At 40.5% G+C, this 22,319-nt stretch overlaps 1 protein-coding gene across 5 annotated transcripts in view; it reads left to right on the top strand.

The window, feature by feature from the left end:
• The first annotated feature begins 895 nt into the window (after window positions 1-895).
• The window catches only part of UBP1 (upstream binding protein 1), a 35,764-nt gene continuing 14,340 nt past the window's right edge, over window positions 896-22,319 (top strand). Inside the window, exons 1-8 of one of the 5 annotated variants that reach the window (XM_053970880.1) lie at window positions 896-1,441; window positions 10,510-10,661; window positions 16,752-16,828; window positions 18,955-19,060; window positions 19,662-19,768; window positions 20,963-21,115; window positions 21,272-21,382; window positions 21,924-22,031. In XM_053970880.1, the coding sequence (XP_053826855.1) occupies window positions 1,329-1,441; window positions 10,510-10,661; window positions 16,752-16,828; window positions 18,955-19,060; window positions 19,662-19,768; window positions 20,963-21,115; window positions 21,272-21,382; window positions 21,924-22,031 (927 nt within the window). In that variant the 5' untranslated portion in view covers window positions 896-1,328. Of the gene's footprint in view, window positions 1,442-6,868; window positions 6,909-10,509; window positions 10,662-16,751; window positions 16,829-18,954; window positions 19,061-19,661; window positions 19,769-20,962; window positions 21,116-21,271; window positions 21,383-21,923; window positions 22,032-22,319 lie in introns of those variants that run through there. The other 4 variants (XM_053970853.1, XM_053970845.1, XM_053970872.1 and 1 more) reach the window with 4 other exon arrangements.

Consider the following 22,319-nt stretch of genomic DNA (forward strand, 5'->3'; position numbering starts at 1 on the left):
TGATGCACAGCGAGTTCCACCTGAATATGAGGAAGAACTTCTTCACTGGGCGGGTGACCGAGCACTGGAACAGATTACCCAGAGAGTCTGTGCAGTCTCCCTCACTGGAGATATTCAGGAACCATCTGGATGCAATCCTGTGCCGTGTGCTCCAGGATGACCCTGCCTCAGCAGGGAGGTTGGACCGGATGACCCAGCATGGTCCCTTCCAACCTGAACCTTGTGTTCCTCCAGGATCCCTTCCAACTCAGAACATTCAGTGATTCTGTGGGGTTTGGGTGTTTTTCTGGGAAGGCTCCTCGGTATTCTCTGGGAAAAGCGACCATGCAACGGTTTGGGTTGGGAACGGGCCTTGAAGCTTATGTCGTTCCAGGCTCCTCAGCCATGCGAATGGACACCTTACACCGAACCCGGCTGCTTAGGGCAGTCACCGCGCGGGAGGTCACTGGGGAGCGAACGAGGCCCGCGCGGCCCGGCGGGGGCGCAGGCAGCCGCCATTCCCGGCGGCCCGCGCGACCCGCCGCCACTTCCCGCTCCCGCCCCTCCGCCTCCGGCCGCCGCCGCTTCCGGGGCGCGCTCCCGCCATGCCGCGGGCCTGGGGAGGAGCGCAGAGATCGCTCGCGCCCGTCTCGCTGACGTCACCTGGCGTGAGGAAGTGCCTCCTCATTGGCCGGGCTTCCTCCCGCACCCCTCCGCGCCTGCCCCTGATTGGACCACCCAGCGGGGCCCAGCCAATCGGCGGCGCCGATCGCGGGCAGGCACCGCCCCGGCAGGCGCTCGGGGGTGGAAGCCGCCGCCATGTTGTCGTGAGCGGCGGCGGCGGCGCTGCGGGACGCGCCGGAGCGGCGGGCGCGGGCCCCCGGGGCGCCGTGACCTCCGGCGGCGGCTCCTCCCCGGCGGGCGTTCGCGGTGCTGCTGCTGCTGCCGCCGCAGCCTCCCCCCGGCGAATAATGCGGCGGGAGGCGCCGCTGGGCTGGGTCGGAGCTCGGGCGGCGGCAGAAGCGGCGGCGGCGGCGGCGCTGGGCAGTGTCCGGTCGGAGGAGGAGGCGGCGGCCGCCCGGTCCCCAGCGCCCCGCGGCGGCCGGGCGGGCGCAGGATGCTGAGAGCGACCCCGCGCCCTGGTCGCGCCTCGAGGAAAGGGCCCCCCCGGGGCTGAGCGCGGAGTCGCCCCTGTCCCCCCGCCCCGCACGTGCTTTTTCCCCCCCTCTCCCCCCGTCTCCTCCAGCCCCCTCGCCTGCCCGGCACCGCCTCCCCGGCGGCGCCGGTGCCGAGCGGCTCCGCCCCGTCCGGCTCCTCCCGCGGCGGGAGCGCGGCGGGGCCGGCGGAACATGGCGTGGGTGTTGAAGATGGATGAAGTGATCGAGTCCGGGTTGGTGCACGACTTCGACGCCAGCCTCTCGGGCATCGGGCAGGAGCTGGGAGCCGGTGCCTACAGCATGAGGTAACTCGCCCCGCAGCTCATCCCCGGCGCTGGGCGCCGCGTCCCCGCCGGCCTCCTCGGGCCGCGCAGCCCTGCCTGTGCCGCTGGCCGCTGGGCAGGCTGAGGCTGCGCGGGAAGGAGCCGGAGTTTCTCCCTTTCCCTTTTTTTTTTTTTTTTCTTTCTTCATTCCGAATGCCTTTCCCGAGGCGTGGGCACGTGCCGGAGGGGATCCCGCCCTGCCCTCCCGTGCTGCTGGCAGGTGGCCGCTCGGGAAGGGCGGGCAGCTGCCTGCGCTGGGGTGCTATTCCCTTTATATGCGAAATCCCTGTCCTAAAACTCTAAAACTGACATTTCGCTGTCCCTTTGGGGTGTAACTGGACCCCACATTCCAAACTACGGTCATCTTACACTCGACAAATGTAGTTCTTGTTCGTGATAAACAATAGGTGTTTCCTGCCAGGTTTTAAAATGTTCTTTCTCGACCAGGTATACGTTGTAGTTAACAGAGGGGTAGTATGGTTGCACTTTATTTAGTACTTATTCTGTATTTTTGTGTAGTGATGGTTTTTTTTCTATGTAGTGTATCTTTAATGATGTTTTTTTTTTTCTTGCCGTGTAGCTCTCTGTTCGTAGTAAACTTGGCGGTTTCCTTACCTTTTGATTGTTTTCCAGGTCTTACAAAGTTAGTGTTTAAGTAGCGTTTGAATGTGCCTTTTCGAAACTAAGTTAAAACTGTACTTGTTTGAGTAAATTTTAGCTTGCTCATGGGCAGAATGTGTGGATTCCTGAATGACGACTTAGTGTGAAAAAGAGAAACTGTTTTGGAGACAGCGACAGACATTTTAAGTCCAAGGTTTTCGACATGGTTTGTCAGTGTTTGTGTTTTGTCTGGAGAAGTAAAACACTTGAGTTTGATAATTTTGATGCCTAGCCTTTATAAAAGGCACGTTCTCTCTGAGGGAAAACTGAAACTTGCAGGTGACCACAAGCTTCATCTATTATGTATACTTTAAGACAGTACTTCCCAGGAAAAATGTTTGGAAGTGCAGTGTCTTTGCTGGAAGTTACGGAAAAGGGCTTCTACTGGATAGAAATGAGGACCGTTCTGATAGTATTTGGTATTGTGAGTTCAGTGGATTTATGGTGGGACATATATTTGATGGGGGTTTTGTTCTGTGTGGGGTTTGGGTTGTGTTTTGGTTTTTTTTTTTTTTTTTTTTTTTTGTTGTTGTTTTGGTTTTTTTTTTTTTTATTAAAAATAACATTGAGAACTTGCCAGTTCAGAGAACAAAGTGATTAATTTGTCTTGATGAGAATATTCCTGATTTTATATTCAGCTTGTCTGGATTTTATCCCACTTCTGTCCTGTTTCTGTCTTCGCAAACCTTCAGATATTCGTCCCATGTAGTGGTGTGCCAGTTTTTGTGGGCAGCTGTGTGGTTGTTGCCTAGATGGGTTCTAAGTGCAGACACCAATGGAAAATGCATGTGCTCATGTTCAAGAACTGCTGTTCTCTATTTTGATTCAGTTCTTTTTAGGATCTCTTATGATTAGAAGTTCTGCATTTTGACTGTTAATTTTTTTTATATTTTCCTGTATTTTCATAACTTCGTTTCTCATCCCAGTAATGCACACACTTCAGGTTCTAGAAAGTGTAAGAATTACCATCCATCCTTACTGTTGTGGGATAGATTGTTTTTTCTGGTCATGGTGGGTGGCTTTTTGTTACATATACCTGCCTATTAGGACATTTTGAACTACCACAGAAGGAGTTGTAGCCATTAAAACAGCACTTAAAAAGTAATATTGAATAAGCTGTATATTAGTCTTGAATCTTGTTACACATTTCATCTGTAGAGTAATTTTGGAAAACATACAGAGTAGAAGTAGTATTTGTAACTTAAGTCATGGACCCCATAGTTAAAGGGATCACCTAATTGCCATTAGTGTTTGTTGGATTCAGAGTGATTCTCAGCACATATTTAAATTATTCTGTGTATTGGTTAAATGATGATTTCATAATTTCAGAGAAATTATGGTCCGTTAAGTGATGTGAGAGGGGAAAACCAAGAGAAGTGGCCAAGCATGAACAGGAGAGATACTGCTCTGTCACTATTCACTGTGCCAGTATAAGTTACTTACGTGGCATTTTATTACAGAAAAAAGAAGAAAATTAAATATTGCTTGGAGGAGAGTCCTGGGAGAACTCCTCAAGGTATATGACCCTTTGATTTTGTTAGGAAGATCTGCATGTAATTCTTTGAACTGTTTGGGTTGTATATAAAGGAGGTGATACTTCCTGGAGTTGATGATAACTCAGTGCCCTTAGATGGAATATATGGCATTACTCCTGTGTTTATTTTTCCTGAGAAAGTCGCACATGATCATTGATCATCAATCCATTTTTGGATCCATCAATTCTTTTGTTAGAAGGCAGCTAAGTGGCTTCTAAATTCCCCTACAGATTGACGCCAGTTTTAAATAGTTTTTGAAATTTCCTCAAAACCCATTTTTTCTGATTGCTATTCTAGCACCTTCTCATGCAATAAGAAACTGCCTATAATCACAAAATTAAATTCAATTGATAGTAACAGTTGTCAGATGTGTCAAATAACACCTGCACCAAAACCTGTATAAAAACATTGTACCCTTCAGTAAGGGGTCAGTGAGTTTTGAGTTAATTTAAGGGAGTTAATGTTAATTTCTGTTGATAATGGCAGCCATCATGTTTTTTTTATGAAACCCTCATAATATCCGTTGTAACACAACAGTAGTTGAGTACATTTGAGGACCGCTTATGGTTGCTATGAACTGCAGAAAAATGGAGGCTATTTAAAGACAAGTTTCAAAGAACTGCCTGTCATATTTCTAGCAGAATTCCATTTTTCATCTATGAATTATTTGATTATTGAATCAATATTCAGTGGGTTAATTGAGCGTTAATACACAAGTATCTTAGTGACTATATTTTTATGTGTAATTTGAAAGCTTAGTACATGGATTTATTTAAATGTTTGCAGTTCTAATGGTGTTTGTAGTGGTACAATTCAAGCTTGTCATGGGGAACTTGATAATTATTTTCAGAAGTAGCTGTTTTGGTATATATTTGTAGGTTAAAACCTGAAGTTCATCAAACTAAATTAAAAAATGACTTTTGGTTCTGAAATGGAGAAGTCTCTACAAAAGACTGTATGAAAATACATCCATACAATCCTTAATTTTTGGAGAATTAAGTCAGTTTGACTCTGCTGCATCTCCCGAACACTTAAGTGTTTCTTGAGAATGCAGCTGTCTGCTGCCTTGGTTAAAAAGAGGGAAAGCCTAATGCAGTCTTCAGTCTTGTCTCCTTACTGTGGTGTGGAGAGCCTTGGCTGTGAGGGGACTTGGTGTACCACCACCTCTCAAGCACAGTTCAGGCTGAAGTAACCCTGAGATGGTCAGACAGGAGTTGAGGGAACACTGTCTTACCACTTAGAGCTCTCTTTTCAGGAGGAGACGATTGGGTTGTGACAGTTACTTCCTTAATTTCATAGTTGCTGTGCAAAACCAAAAAAGTTATCTCATTCAGGCCCTGGTTTTGGCTGCTATTACGTTATGACAGACAAACTGCTGTTTATGTTTCCCCTAATGTCTCCCACTCTTTTGAGACTCTACTGCTGGTTATATTGGATTTTTGAAAGAGGAATGTTTCCTGATGGTATCCTGACTTTTTTTCCTTTTTTTCTTTTTTAGATGTACAAAGTGCTTTCTGCAGAATACATTATAAAGCTTCTGTTTTAGTGGTCTGTTCTATTTTTTATGTATAGCACTGTAGAAAAAATTAATTTTCACGCACATATAGATTCTAAAATAAAATGTCAGGTTCTGATTAGAATTGGAGCTGGATTCTTTGTGCAAGCACAGAAATAAGTAAATACCTGTGAGGAAATAGGCATTTGAAGGAAAAGTGTATCCATAAACCTAAGCCTCCTTGCTTTGTTACCACAGATAAAACATGTTGAAAGATAAACCTCATGTTCTAGATCGTTGACGTTGGCTTGGGTTTGAGTTGTTTTCTTCCAAGTTGAGTATGTGAATACATTACAAAAAGTCAGGGGCCAGTTTAATTTTTAAGGAAAAGACTTCAAAGTGCAGAACTATCTTCTCTGTTCCCCTGTCACCTCTCATGTTGGATGGACATAGCAGATTGAGAGCAGGGCAGCAGATCTGTCTTCATGTGCTCTTCAGGCATTCTCCTATGTAGGAGCCATCTGTACTGGAGCCTGCTGCAAGTGAGAGCGGCTGCCTGACCTCCCTCTGTCGGAGGAGTGGATTTGTCATGGTGAACATTTTTACTTCTTTTCCTTGGTAGGAATGACACAGGTTTTGTTGTTGGCATTTTCTTCTTTCTTTGATTGGTGGTTTCTTGTATTTTGTGCCAGACTCCCCTTAAATTGAAGCCTTTCTCCATTTGAGTTTCTGTGTGATGGTCTGTGGGATTCCCAGGAACAGAATTACACTTGCACCTGTTTCTCATATGTTGGATTTCTTGGACAGCTGCTGCAGAGAAGGTTGCTTCCCAGAAATTAATTCCACAAGTCTTTCCCCCCATCAAACTTGCTTTTGTGGACATAGGGGAAGTGTTAGGAAGTACCAGGTCTCCCATTGCCTTACATTTTCCTGTGGCTTGTTCATACCTCTGAACAGTTCAGAGCTTGGCCTTAAGATCTTAACTCTTAAATCAAAAACTGCTTGAGAAAAAATTTTCTTAAAGGTATTTGTCCTCATAAAAACCATGCTTTAAAGTTTCAAAAGGTCTGTTCAAAAGGCCTTGGGATGCTTTAGTACTCACACCCTTAAGTATACAATCCAGAAGATAGATAAGGCAGATGATTGATGGAACATCAGTTGAATTTTGTTGACATAGTAGTTCCTGTTCTTGTAAGGACAGGAAATTCTTCATTATTTTTTGGACCCTATTATTTTGACCCTATTATTATTAGGGAGTGGTGTTTTGTATGTGTGTGTTAGGTTTTTTTTTTTTTAACACTTTGGACAATGTGTAGAAAGAAGGTTTTAAATTTTTAAGGAAGGTTGATTTTGAAGGCTTACAAACACATTTCACAAGCATGAGGGGATAAATTACATTTTTCTTGGTCTTTTTGTACTATGCTCATCTAGGGTACATGACATAGGACAGCTTCTCACATGTGGTGCATCCCACTGGATACTTTAGTTCAAGTGGTAACATTCACCTTGCTTCCTCTTCTAAGCCTTCCTGCTTTTGTATGGTGATATTTCATGTATGTATCTCTGTAGCATAAGTAGCTAAGACTTGTGTTGGAGGATAGGTTTCCTGCCTGTATTTGGGGTGTAATGAAGACTGTTTCTGTTGGGGTTTTTTCTGGGTAAATTTTTTTCCTCCCTATAGGAAGAAAAGAATGCATTTAATTTGAATGCTTTAGATAGCACATGGTGAGGAACTGAGATAAGACTTTTCTTACTAGAGGTAAGTTTCAAAAACTTGGTCTCAGAGTTCCTTCCATCAGGAGGGTAAACCCTGCTAGATGGACTTTCTCAAATGATATCAGAAAATATAACAAAAGATGCTACTTGTCCTTCCAAAGGTTACTGCTTGCCCATACATCAGCTTGCTTGTGGTTCTAAAATTCACTTATATGAGACAAGTGAAGTGAGTCTTTACTTCACAAGATCAAAAGTTAATAATGGCAAAAAAGGAACAGAATCAGTCTCTTCAAGCTCTCTGTTCCCCTGTAGTCTGAAGTAATTTCAACAGTAGCTATTTTGGAACACTTGGCTTTTCTTCCATCTGGGCTGCTCTGCCAGTGGCCACTTCAGTTTAGGTAAGAAGTTCTTTGCTGTGTGAAATAACTTAAGCAAAGCTGGCACTACAAGTCCCTGTCTCTAATCTGTACTGGCCTAGCAAAAACAAGATTTCAACAGGTGAGTAGGAAAATGAATAAAGGATGCATGGAGGCTGCCGGGGATTGACTGTGGCAGATGATTTGTTCTGCTGGGACATGGGCTCATTATAAATGCAGAAATTGTAATGGGGGTCTGAGAGGAAAAAGGCTGGAACTGACAAGGCTGATCTGTTCTCTGTATTGTGTTTGTTTGTGTGTGGGATTTCTTTGGGTTTTTTGTTTGTTTGCTTTTTGTTGTTGTTGGGCGTTAAAATAAAATCAGTATAAGATTAGAGGTGGTAAAAAGATTATAGCACTGCCATAGTTTCTGGTAATGTGATTGATGCAATAGCATATATTATATGCAGTTTATCATCTTTAGCTTAAGTAAAGAGCACTGTTAAAAATATTAAGTTTCTGTTTCCCATTCTGTTTCCCACTGTGAGCAGTCTTTGCATCTTTTCTTCACCTGTGCTGCAATGAATTTTATTTTGTAGAAAATGCTTGTTGCTGTGAAATTTAGCTGGTCCCTATTTAAACTGATCCTTCAGGTCTTAATTTGAAATACTTTACTCATAACTTATTGACTGTTTTAATAGCAGCTTTAATCTGTTTTTAGATGGGGAAAGAGTGTATGTTGAAATGCAAAAAACACCAGTATTTCATTATTTGCAAGTGAATGAATCAAAATATTATTTAAATGGTATTTATTTAGAGATGGTCTAGGAAGGAGTTTACATTGCATTGGCTTGTGCTTTCCTTTGGAATGCACTAGTACCCAGAAGAGTTTTATAGGAAAAATTTGCCTTGTGCTGTCTTCTGGAGTATTTTTTGGAATGGTGGCATTTAAGAATGAACACTGTGCTCTCTTTACAGCTACATTGTAGGGTTGTAGAGCTGGATGTCTTTATTTTTCCTTCTCCTGCAGTGGCAGTTAGTCATTATGTTTTGTAAGTATTAGCAAAAGCTGCCTAAATTGGTGTATTTGTAGGCTTCCAATGCCATGCCTCTTAGCTAATTCATTAACCACGTCACGCTTTATTAAGACCAGCTACATTTTAAACTTCAAATTGAGAGTAGAAAATGAAGGCTTTAAAGATATTTTTCATGAATACACAAAAGACTTCTCTTTAATCTCGTGTGTTATGTGAAGGCAAGTGCTGCAGAACTTAGTCGAGAATTACAGGTAATTTATTTGGTGAGATACTTCTCATGCCTTGGTTGTTGCACTTTGACTCGTTTGTATTTTAAACATTGCCATTGTTTCCTTGTTCTTGCCATTTTAGAGTTCTCCTTATAATGGCACTTGTGTTTTGGGTGCTGAAGTGTGTGGCGATCATGGGTTCCTGGTGGAGCAGTCCTGTCTTGGGACCACACTTCCCTCTGCTTGTCGCTGTCACAGCGCTCCCTCTTGTGTTGGGCTGCTCGTGCTGCCCTCCTGATGATGTTAGGGCTTGAAGCAGCTCCTTTTTTCTTTAAGTCATCCTCAAGGAGCACCCACCCATCTCTGGATTTTGCTGTCCTACTCACGGATCCCTGTCTCTGTATGAGAAAACTCTTCTAAGGGTGTCCACTTCTCTTAAGTGGTTATTTCACATCTTCCTTTGTAACTTAATTCTTCTCTGGGCTACAGTTTGAGGAGGTGGTGTCAGAAGTAGCTAGGACACAGTAGGTTTGTAATGCTTTTTTGGATGGTGTACTGCCTTGTCCTGCTTACATCAGTCTTTGTAGCATCTCCTGTGGTTACTTCCTAGTGAAAGGAAACCTGTATGGGTGCCTTTTTTTGGTCTCTTTTTGGGGAGACACTATGCAGTCTCTCCAAGGTATAGACAAATTTCTTTGACTTTTTCACCCTTCATAAATATTTACTTGTCAATATAAGATCTTCCAGATAGCCTGGAGAGTAGCATCTCTAACGGAATGTAGCACTTGCTCTGAAAAAAAGTTGGGGTGCCCCACCTGCACTCTGCATATCTAAGATTTAAGCAGACCAAGTCTTAGATTCTAAGCCTGTGTGACACAAAAAAATTGGCTGTCATTTCATTGTTTGAATTTGTAATGATACAATTTTGATTCTTCAGATATGAGCTGGAATCCAAGAGTAATTAATAGTTTTCTTTAAATAAAGCAGACTCTTGCAGAAATGAGGAACAGTGAAAAAAGTTTTAGTGCACAACCTACAAATAGTAGTGCAACACAGTCATTTATAACTGTTTTACAAAATACATTAAATACATGTTTGTGATCAGTGTGAGAGATACAAACAAGATAAATGTTGGTTAAAAACTAAATGAACAGGTGAGGTGGTATGGGATCTTAATTCACATTAGAAACATTTTTAAAGAAAGTTGCATGGATATGCAGATGATGTCATCATAAACAAAAATTCAGTGCAAGAAAAACTCCTAAAATCTAATTTATGAAGGATTTCTGTATACAAGGAAGATTATTACTAATACAGATTACTAATTTCTGTAGAAAGCAGAAGATGTGTTTGCTGGTTGTGGTGAAACTGTTTCTCTTACCACAGCTTGTGGACAACATGGATTGCTATTTATTCTCTGGAAACATAGCATTTCCAAAGTTTTTCTGGCACTTGCTTATGCATCGTAGATAAGTGAAGTGAATCCTGGCACAAACTTTATAGTTTATGTTTTGTGAATCTGCTGCTTAATAATTTTTGAGCTAATCAGTGTGCCAAAGCCTAAGAAAAGATTGAGAATATCAACAGAATTAATAGGTTAGATATAATGGTACTAAATGAGGAGAGAGATACTTTCACAGTGTAGGTAACTTACTTTGGGAAATACATTATTTCAAAGAAGAAAATGAAAGCTTTGCTTTCATTTGCGAGTGTTAGGCAAGCTTGGCTGTGCTGACAGGTGAAAAGTTAAGAGAAAACTGAATTTTTTAAGTGGAGACAGGAACCAAAGATTAGATTTTCAAAGGATCAGCGCAACTGTTTGTCTGCTTAAGTCCCATGGTATTTTTTATGTATCCTAGCCTAAAGTTCTGGTGGAAAATGTTTTTGATACTGCTCATATAGATTTTACTAATAAAACGAGTAACAAAATTCTGTATGTATTTCACTGCGGGTTTTTTTAAGTCAGAAATAACTTTTTTTCTTTAACTTCAATCAAAACAGGGCCAACAGTCTCAAAGTTGTCTATTTTTTTTTCTTTTCAGTGATGTTTTGGCGCTGCCTATTTTCAAACAGGAAGATTCCAGCCTTCCACAAGAAAATGAGACCAAACATCCACCTTTCCAGTATGTTATGTGTGCTGCAACATCTCCAGCAGTAAAATTATATGATGAAACTCTCACATACTTGAATCAAGGTTGGTATACATGTGTGAATGCAGCTTGTGGTTCAAGTCTGAAACTGAAGTGGTATTTCATGTTTTCATACATGTGTGTGTATATTCAAAATTGTGGACATTGAGGTTGTAAGGATGCCTTACTAGTAGTCTTTTTTTGTCCAATTTGTAGGCTCACAGCTGTAGTATGGTGTTACTTTCCCTTTGGATTCTGGTGGGGGTGGGGTCTTTCTTCCTTTATTGGTTTGGGTTTGGTTTTTTTTTCCCTGTTTTGTGTTGCCCCTCTCCATCCCCCAGTACAATCAAGCCAACAGAGCTTTTAGGAGACAAATTTCAGGTAGTAATAGCTGAAAATTTGGGACTAATCTGGCATTTCTGCTTAAAATTGATTGATAAGAACAAGTTAATTGAATATATGCATGAGGTACACACAAACAGCCCTCAAAAGTCATAATAAATGTTAAAATGTCAGTCCCTGAGGTGCTGCACCAAAGGGACCTCTGTAATTGCTCTCAAATTAACCAGACATGTCTGTCCAGAGCTGTATTATGTTTAAAGACGATCACAAGTGCAATTACTTTTGGAGTTTGTATACATTTATCAGAAATTAACTCAATAAATACTTAATGTGAATCAAGCTGGGGGTTTTTTCCCTTTTTTCCTGGGTTTTAATTTGCATGAAAATTGATTTTTTTTTTCCCCCTAGAGAGAGCACTGACTGCTGGGTAGAATAATCTGAATGTAGTCATTGCCATATGATGAAACCTTCCTCACCTCTGAGAATTACATTGCTGTCCTAAGTTTACTCAGCTGGTATTCTGAACTCACAATCATTAATCATTTGTTTTGGACCATATCAATGGCTTCATACCCTCCGACCTCTTCCTCCTCCTCTGGCTGTAATGCCCTAGGATCCCCGATCCTGTATCTAGTTCAGCTTTCTTTGTCTTGTGGGTTTTGATTCTAAATCTTAATAGAATGTGCTATAATTTGAAGACAGAGCACAAGGCATCAGGCTGAAGGAGGAAAGTGCTTGCTGTCTTGCTTGTGAGAAGAGCTTACCTTAAAGAGAAGAGCTTATTTAAAGTGGCAGTGTCTAAAGTTACTGTAACTCTTTCATCTGTCCTTGAAAATATCTTTCAGTGTAAAAACATCATTGGCAAAGAAGTTTTGGTGATTGAAGAATGAGGGCATCAGTATACCCTTTCCTTAAAATATATGGGAAGAAAAAAACCAGTTTGCCAGTCTCCTTTCTGTGCTAGTACTTCAGACAGAAAGACAGTACATTTACTGCCTAGGTTAAGGCATTTTCATTAAAATTTCTCTACTGGTTCTTAGTGTGTGTATATGTGTATACCCAGAGGGTGACTGGGCACTGGAACAGGCTCTCCAGGGAAGTGGTCACAGCACCAAGCCTGAGAGAGCTCAAGAAGCGTTTGGACAATGCTCTCGGGCGCATGGTGTGACTGTTGGGGTGTTCTGTGCAGGGAGTTAGCATTGGGAGTTGGGACTCAATGATCCTTGTGAGTCCCTTCCAACTCATCAAATTCTGTGATAAGTAAAAAAAAAAGTTGTGAGACATGTTTCCTTTCATACTGAAAGCAGCTTAAAATTAGGATCGGTCTGCAACACTGAGTTACGATGATAGGTACATTTGTGTAATGAGTTAGATTGAGTCCTCCAGCTAAAGAGTCATTTACTTCCTGGTTATTCAGATATCTGGTTTCTGGTTGGCCCCATTTTCAGGCAGTGTCTTGCCTTAAATAATTTTCAAGAGGAAGTACCCTCTTTAATTTTGTCAGGAGTTGTTTTAGTTTCCTGGCTTGGGAATATCAGAAGCAGTGGGAACATTTGCCCTGTCTGTTAAGCTGTGGTGACATTCCCTAAGGCAATACTTAAGCCTGATTTTACCCTGTGTCAGTAAGTATTTTAATTAGTATTGCTAAGAGTGTCACTCAGAGTTCAGGGAGCACTGAGCTGATGTTTTTCGTCATGTGATTGAGGTTTTGGTAATCCTGTGAGGAGCAGAGTGTTGTATTCAATTCCTGTGTTGTCCTTCCAACTTGAGATATTGTATTAGCTAATGGAATATTTAACGTGATTAGATGTTAATCTGAAACTGATTCTAGAAATTCAGATCTTGGAGCCATGGTGGTTGGTTGTTCAGGGGTTTGCAGGGTTCTTACTGCAAAATCTGTTAAATGGGTCCATTGAAAACATTGGAGTTTTGAGTGTTTTGAGTGGGCTGCTGTTCACCTAGATGTATATGGAATAGCAGAAGTGGTATGGAAGAGAATTGCTTTTAAAAAGGAAGCATTCTTTGGGTTGGTTTACACAGTGCAGCAAAGCTTGGAGTTCTGTGAATGCACAGAACTGCTTGTGAGTGATGAGATCCAGCTCAGAAAGGGCAGTGGAGGTACCTTAGCCAGCTTGTGGCTGACCTGGTAAAGAGGGCTTTGAAGTAGGAACAGTGAGGGAGGGAGTGACTAACAGCATCACTGTGAAGGAGTGATGGCCATGGTTGATAAGCAAAGAGCATGAAAGGGAACACAGCATCAACAAAAGGAGGCTTAAACGGGGTCATCTCCAGCATTTGGATATGAGCAAGTAAGTGCCTGTAGAGCATCATTCCAAGGAAACACCAAAGCCCTTTGTGGTAAGTCAGCATGGTGAGGTGCGTCTGAATTGCACACACATCAGTAGTGCAAGCGGCGTAGGAAGTAAGCATGAGGATTTAAGACATCTGTGTGATCTTGGGATCAGGGTGACATGATGGGATGGCTTGCAAAGTGCCGCGTTACAGTGTGGGGATATTAGCTCTTAAAGAAAGGGCAGAGCAAGAGGATAAGGGAGGGGAGATTAAGCATTATGTGGGAGAACAGCTGGAATATTGGGCCTCTGCCTAGGGATAGATGATGTTCCAGTTGAGAGCTTATGGGTAAGGATTATAGATGGATTATGTCATATGGATGACATTGTAGTAGGTGTCTGCTGTAGGCCACCTGACCAGGATGAACAAGTAGGTGAGATGTTTTTTGAAGAGCTGGAAGTAGCCTCATATTCACAGGCCGTGGTCCTTGTAGGAGGACCTCAAGCACCCTGATGTCTCCTGCAGGGACAGCGCAGCGGGGCATGACTGGAAAGTGCTGATTGACAGCTTCCTGATCCAAGTGGTAGAGGATGGCTCTGCTATACCTCATGAAACAGGGAAAGGCTCTTTGGGCTTGCGAGTATCAAGGCTTGCCTGCCTTCAAGATGGTGGACTTTATGATCCTGAGAGGAAGAAGCAAGGCAGAAAATCAAGATCACATCTTTGAACTTCAGGAGAGTAGAGTCCCATGGGATAAAGCCCTGGAGGTAGGAGGGGCACAAGATAACTGGTTAGCATTCAAGGATTAACTTGAATCCATCCTCCAAACTCAAGTGCAGCAAATCCTAAAGAACAGTAAGTCAGGCAAAAGTGGCAGGAGGCTTGCATAGGTAGTAAGCAAGGGAACTCAAATACAAAAGATGGGCATACAGAACGTGGAGGCAGGGACAGGTAACCTGAAAGGAGTAGAGGTATTGTCCAAGCCTGCAGCAGGGGTGCAATCAGAAAAGCCAAAGCCCAGCTGCAACTGAATCTGGTGAGGAATATCAAAAGCAAGATGGTCTTGTGTAAGCAAGAGGAAGACAATTGAAGTGGGCCCCCTGCTGAACAGGACATTGGCCATGGTGACACGGACCACGGAAAAGGCTGAAGTACTGAATGCCTTGGGCTCAGTCTTTTCTGCTATCACTGGTCTTTAGGAATCCCAGGCCTTAGAGATGAGGGGAAAATCTGAAGCAAGGAATATGTACTCTTGGTGAAAGAAGAACAGGTCAGGAAGTACTTCAGCAAACTGAACATACATAAATCCACAGGTCCTGATGGAATGCACCCACAAGTGCTGAGGGCAGTGGCCTGTGTCACTGTGAGGCCACCATTAACAGTCTTTGAATGATCTTGGTGACTAGGAGAGGTGCTAGAGACTACATCAAAGCTAATGTTGCTCTGATCTTCAAAAAGGAGGACCCAGAGAACTACAGGTTTCCTTGGAAGGTGATGGAGCAGTGTTTCCTGGTAACCATTTCCTGGTGCATAAAGGACAAGGTCATCAGGAGTAGTCAGCACAGGTTTCCCAAGGGGGTATCATGCTTGACCAGCTTGATAAACATCTGTGATGAACTGGCTGGCTTGGTGGACAAGGAGAGAGCAGTAGATATTGTTTATAAGTGATTTCCTTCAGTAAGGCTTTTGCTGGTTTCTCCCATGAGATCTTTACCAAGAAGCTTATGAAGTATGGTCTCAATGAGCTTCCTTTCAGATGCTCAGAACCAGCCAGGCTTAGTGCTGGGCAATTGGCCGTACGTGGCCTTGCCTTGAGCAGGGGAATTGCCAAAGATGACCTCCAGAAGTCCCTTCCAAACTTGAACATTCCGGGATTTTTCTGAATGAAGCTGCCACAGGTTCAGTGTGAATTTAATTCACACTGGATTCACTTACTGTCCATAGCCTATGTCACCTTGCTCCTCTGGATGTTCTCCAGGAAAGAACAGAGAAAGTAGTGTATATAGGTCTTATGTAGGGATGACAAAAATCAGTGCTGTGGTGCTTTTTACACTTTCAGAGCAGCTACATGTCCAAAACTCCAAAATAGAATGTATCTGTTCCTCTGTCTTGAAAATTTCCAGAGCTGTTCTTACATTTTCAAGTCTTGTATTCTTTGATTTTTACCTTTATCAAATCTACTGTCTTAATACTATTTTGTACCTATGAAAGGCTAGCCCCATACTTCTTGAGGAAAGAATCAGAATTTTTTTATTCACCCACCTCTCTACCCCCCCCCCAAAAAAAAAAGTTGAGAGAGAGCAGAGAAATATTTGAGAAAGTTTATTAATATTACCAGATCGAAGAAATGCTGACTTTAAATATAGTTGAACTTACATGTTATAGCTGTGTGAGTAGAATAACACTGGTAATTGAACAAATCACACTAACAGGAAAAGTTTCCTCCTGTTAAATATAGGAGGAGGAATTACATATTATTTACTCAGCTGCACTAGGTGAACATCTATTTCATATGGATTTATGTCATCAGTGACTGTATCAATGTTCACATGCTGCTTGGGTAAGGAAAGCCTGTACACGTGTAGAGGATATACATAAATATGCTTATTGTGTTTGAGCAAAAAAAAAAACCCTGAAACGGCCCATAGTTGGAAGTAACCTCAGTCTGTGAAAAGTGAAAGGAGATGAAGAAGTTATTTGCTCATTCACAGGGTTATTGCCTTGTAGGGCATGTCAGAATGTCTTAAATATGTTATACATTGGACCATAAAGGTAGCCTGAAGGGCAGTATAGGTGATGATTTTACTGCATTTCATCTTAGTGAAGATGTTGAAATTTATTTTGTCCCATGTTTTAGTTAGGGAAATATGATTTTGCAAATGAATATGTGCTGCTCACTCTGGAATGAAAAAGATCCTTGTAATTAAATAAATTGCTACAAGCTTTGCTTCTGAAGCACAACAGTTTATCATATTCACTGGAAAGATAGGTCTGCTTATACTGTTGAAATAAACAGTAACTGTCTCTTTTAAAGGTCTATTTCTGAAATCATACAGACCATAAAATCATACAAAGGCAACAGGTATATGGACAAAATTAAACATGAGAGAATAGTACTCATGTTTTGGAAAAAGTAAGAAAACTCTACAGGAGTTTGTTTTGGAAGACCAGTTATGGTTCTCGGTATGTTGCCATTCAGCAGTTTTAAAAAAGAAAGGAATTCAGCCTTGAAATGTTTTGTTTTCAGAAAAAAAAATAGAGAAGCAAGTAGTTACACTTGACACAAAATTAAATAATTAAACTTTGAAAATATCTCTGGTTTTAAGGGGACCAAAAAGTGTCACTTTGTTTTGTTAATTTGCATGGTGTGAAGTGCGCATTGCTATCTGGATTGCTCAAATTCAAGTTTCAGGTACTGGTATTCTTGTGTACTGTGAACCAAAGCTAATCTAAATGCATTAAACACAAAATAACCTTGTGCTCTTGCTCTTTTACCCATGCAATTTTTTTTCTCTTTAAAGGTCAGTCCTATGAGATCCGGATGCTAGATAATCGGAAAGCTGGAGACATACCGGAGATCAATGGAAAACTGGTGAAGGTGAATTTAAGTTCACTAGATAGTGTTACTAACAAACTAGAGACTGTATATTTTATGGAATTCTTTTTTTTCTGCTGTCACTAGGTATTGGTCAGAATATGTGGACCAGTGATGTTTACAAATAAAAACGTATGGATATAAGTACCCAATGTGGACTTGTGTGCACTGTAGACCTAAGTATTTATGCAAAGCTTAAGATAGTTGTCTGTAGATTTTGTATCCAGTGTCTATATTTTGTATCCAGTGTCTTCTGAGCCATCACATTGTCCATTTCAAGTGATTAGGAGAGGTGAGAGGAAGGTAGAGGATCATTTAGATAAAAGTGGAGGTATTGTGATCATGTTTCTTAAGTGTTACAGAAAACACATGGAGCCAAACTGTGGGTTTTGCAGCAGAGAGATATTGGAGATACATCCATTGGAGAATGGATCTCTAATTTTGCTGCTTGTTGAGCAGTTTGTTCCACAGCTGCGACCCTTTCCTCAGTTCCATATTTGTCTCCTTGTGCTTCAATGTTAGTAGAAGGTACTGTTGATCTGAGGTATTTTATGAAGTATAAAAATGAGGCAAATTGAAAAATTAACCAATTTGAAGTACAGATGATTAAAAGAACTGATGAAGGGGTTTGGATTTTTCTTCGAAGCAGCTGATGATTATTGATTTTATTGAATTCTCAAAAAAAAAATCTTATTCAGGTATTAGGATAGAAGGGAAAAACTTCAATTAAAGTCACTTTGAAAGTGGTGCTGATAAATGCACCAGAACAGTGTGCCTGTGGGAGGCTAAATCTTTACCTGCCAGCTTTGGGCTGTGGAATTTGTGAACTTTGGCTTGCTTGTATGGTTCTAGGCCTTGTTCTTATTTGTCTGCAGGATGCTTGTTTAGAGATCATTTCAGGAAGAGTTAAGCACAAGCATAAAAGTGGGATTTGAGAGTTCTGTGATTAAAATTTTTACAACCTGACATGGTGACTTGCTGTTATAAGCATGTGGACTGTTTTTCCCCCTTAGGTGCTATTTCCTTGTAGCCTTGAGTGTCTCTCTTCTGTAATTTTCTAGGTTTGTATGTGGGTGATGACTCATTTGGTAGACACAATAGGGCAAAGCAGTGTAAAAGTTTAGGAAAGTCAATTTTACCATAGCAAGATACTGTAATGCTGCATCAATGCCCAGTATTTTACCAAAGAAATAATTTCATGGAGGTAAAGGTGGCTACAGATAATTCAGAATTCCAAACGTGCCAGTTTGCAATGCAGAAGGAATGGTGCATTTGTGTTTGTTCGTGTACATGCACAGATTTGCTTTCCATTATCTTTGAAATAAATCCAAGGAAGTGCAATCCATCTTGAAGAGGCACTCCATATAAAAGTTCTTGGGTTTTGTGGACACTTCCAGCTGCCGTTAATACATGGAAGACTATAGAATAATGGAAAAAACAGGCAAATCTGTCTACTTTCTATTTGTTGGGTAATAATCAATGTTTACAGTATTTTTCCAGCCTGTCTGTAACAAATGGCTTTATATGTGCATTCATTTAGCAGTAGCAAAACTGCCCACAAAAATAGGTATTGTTAGAGAATTGCTTCTAGCTGAATAAAATTAATCATGTTGTAGTTGTTATGGATGACTATTTTATCTAGAGAAGTTGAGAAATAAAGATTTTTTTGTAAATATCTTACAAGTACTAGGAAGAGAATCTTCTATTTTATTTCTTAAAATGTCCTACACAACTTCACAAAATTCCCAGTAAAAGAATGATCAAGTAATATTCACCACTTTTCTTAATAAATGAAATCTTTGGTGTTTTCTCTCTAAAATACTTTGGTGTTGCCTACACACCGTTGATACTGTGCTGCCAGCACTGCTCAGCTCACTGTATGTAATTCATTGTGACCTTTTGAGTATCCAGTCAGATGTAATTCTCTCTTTCATTTTTACCACATTTTCAAGTATCTCTGGCTGCTCAGTTCTATTTCTGTGTTCTGGAATATTCTGGGATACTGACACTTGCCAAATTTTTGCTGTAAATAATGTATTTATTAGCACTGTGGCTATTTTGGGATGGTTTAGTACTTTTATCTGTAGTAACTCTGTGGCTCATCACAGGCTTGTTTTCTTCTTTGTTAGAGCATTATAAGAGTTGTGTTCCATGACAGAAGGTTGCAGTACACAGAGCACCAGCAGCTAGAGGGTTGGAAGTGGAACCGCCCTGGGGACAGGCTGCTCGACTTAGGTATAATTGTTTCTGTTTGTTGCCACTGTATGGAATTCAATTTCCGAATTTAAATTGATCACGTTCACATTTATGCTCAGGCTGATGAAAAAGGACAGACCAGATTTCTGGATGCTGCTTTGTCATAGTGTGTGTTTTGAATATAAACATCCTTACCACTTCTATGTTCTTTTCAAATGTTAAGTGCTATAAAAGTAAGATAGCAGCTCTGCAGCCATACACATTTAATATTCTTTCTGATTTTGACTGCTAAGTGTTGCAGTGATTGTGAGAACACAGTCAGAAGTAACTTTCTCTATTAGATTGTGAAAACGGTGCCAACATGGTTTCTGTACTTTGTGTAACTTGATCATTTTTGCTGCATAACCTCAGGGGTGGCAGCAGGGGAAGAGAATGAAACAGTGCCCAAAACCTTGAGCACTTTGTATGTTGAATCTACTAAGATTCTTTGTATCAGTCCTATAGGAGAAACTGGTCGAGCCACCAAAGCCCACATTTTTCCATCGTACCTTGATGGTGATGGTAACCTTATATTACGATTTATTTATAGTGTTTACTTGCTGTATGATTGTTCTGAAATATATGCTACTTATTTTAATAGATATTCCAATGTCTGTTGGAGTCATTGATATCAAGACAAATCCAAGCCAGCTCAACGCAGTTGAATTTTTATGGGATCCAACAAAATGTACATCTGCTTTTATTCAGGTTTGAAACTTTATTTGACTGGATGTCTGTATTTGGTGCCTTTCAGGTCACAAACAGCATAGTATACTTGAACTACAAAGCTTCTTGGTTTATTATTTGTGGGATGGCCATTAAATACCAAAAAAACACGGGTTCATAGGTTTATTGGAGTCCCTAGTAAGGTTTTTCTATTGAATTTGGGTTTATCGAAAACTTAAATAAAAAGTTTTCAAAAAAGTCTTTGAAGAAAGCTGTCATAGTTAAAATATTTAGTTGTATGAAGTATAATAATGAACTTAGATTCCTCTCAGTAACTCTTAATACTACTTTCAGCAGAGGCTTAGCTTAAGAATTCAAACTTGAAAGTATTGTCCTACAAGAAAAGTGTTTTAAATCAGGCACTCAAAAAATGTTTCTTACTATGTCAGTAGGTTTCCTTGTAGGAATTCTATTATCTGTGTATTTGATATTCAGGGCAAGTGAGCTTGCTTTCTTTGGAAATTATTTAGATGGAATGTTCATATTCACATTGCTTACTTTTGTCTCAGATCTGATTTCATTATAAAAAAATATGGCTGTGAAGTTTTACGTAGCAACTTTTCTTACTCTGGCTGTCAAAATAGGTTAAATTCTATATTGTCAGTAAATTAACATTGACCTAGATAAAGATACTTTTTTTTAGTAAGAGTTACATAGTTGCTAAAATGTAGTTGCCTTGAAGAAATGTGAGCTAAATTAGGGAATAGGTTTTTTTATATATTTCCTTAGAATAAATTATAACAGACTGAAAATGGAACTGATATTATGCCACTCTAGTTGGGTTTTTCTACAGGCTCTCTTAAAATTCCATAAGGAAGCAAAATAAATTGGGAGTACTGTCCAGTGAGATAGTTCATAACAATCTTTATTGCACTGATTTTTCTCCCTAGATACCCTTAAGGGGTCTTTATAGCTTATAAACACAGTGTTCATTCTGATGCTGAAGCAATTACAGACTGATTAAAAAGTCTCTGGAGTTTTAAAGGAGTTGGGCATATTTGAAAATACTCTGAGATGAGGTTGCATGAGATGAAAAACTCTTCTAGTCAGTGACCTTTTATAGCTTTGCTATATTTTTTACAAGAAACTGTTCATATGATGTAGGTAACATATAATAAAGTTCATGCCTGAAATGCTTCTGAGGGTCCTTTTTGTTTGGTCCGTGTTTCTTCTCAGGTACATTGTATCAGCACTGAATTTACCCCTCGTAAACACGGAGGAGAGAAAGGAGTTCCTTTTAGGATTCAGGTTGACACCTTTAAACAGACTGAAAATGGAGAATATACAGATCATCTGCATTCAGCCAGTTGTCAAATCAAAGTTTTTAAGGTAACATTAGAAAACAGATCCTTTAGTCTCTAAGTTTTCATAAAGATATGGGAAATCATTTTATTACTGCTTGTAATGGTTCATGTCTGAGATCATATTTCAGCTCTAAAACAATTTCCCACTTGTGTTCATGTTCAAATAACTGTTCATTTTTAGCCCAAAGGAGCAGACAGAAAACAGAAAACAGACAGGGAAAAGATGGAAAAGCGAACTGCACATGAAAAAGAGAAGTATCAGCCTTCATATGACACCACAGTTCTTACAGAGGTAACAAAATAAAATTGCATTTGCTGTCTGAGGGGAATATACATAGATACAGCGCATTACTTAGCTGCAGTCTTGGAAGGGTTGGGGAAGAATTATTTCTGCATTGAGATAAATGTTTTATTTGACAAACTTGTTCAGCAAGCAGCAACGTTCAATTTTAAGATTTTGTTTAGTAAACTTGGATTTAGATATTCAATAGATGCTGTAGTAAAACACACTTTAGATTGAACACTTTTGACTGACTGTACTGAACCCTTGAGCAAGACTTTTGATACAGATTTCAAAATCTTGCAGCTGAAAAGAAAAAAAAAAAAAAAAAAAGAGGGGGGACTTTTAAAGTTGATTTACCAGATTTGAGCTTCGAAGTCTGTTTTTCAGAGATTACTGAATTTAGGGCCAGAGCCTCATTAGGTTTTTTTATTTAAACATCAGTGAGTTCTATGCAGTTTTCTAAATATTTCAGAAGTTTTTAAAAGGCTTTTAGATCTTTCCTCACTGTATAATGAAAAGAAATTGATCCACATCTTTGGTGTTTGTCCAGATGAGGCTTGAGCCTATAATTGAAGATGCAGTTGAACATGAGCAGAAAAAGTCCAGCAAGCGGACTTTGCCAGCAGACTACGGTGATTCTCTGGCAAAGCGAGGCAGTGTAAGGGACTTCTGCTTACCTTTTGATTATGCAAGATAACCTTGTGCAGTGTTAGATATAGGAGAAACTTCCATTATGTAAAGTAAAAATACTTGGATTGCTGTGTCTTAATTTTATTCACTTCTTTGTATCTCAATTACTCCATGTTTGTTTTCAGCAAAGGAATCCTTCCTAAATCTAACACTTAAACTGTTGCAGAGGGACTGTGTAACTTGAGTCAAGAGATTTCAGTTTATATGACTTGAAATGAAATAGCAGTTTGCTTTGCTATACATGTGTAATTAGTGG

The sequence above is a fragment of the Vidua macroura genome, chromosome 1, assembly GCF_024509145.1.
Source record: "Vidua macroura isolate BioBank_ID:100142 chromosome 1, ASM2450914v1, whole genome shotgun sequence".
Lineage (NCBI taxonomy): Eukaryota > Metazoa > Chordata > Aves > Passeriformes > Viduidae > Vidua > Vidua macroura.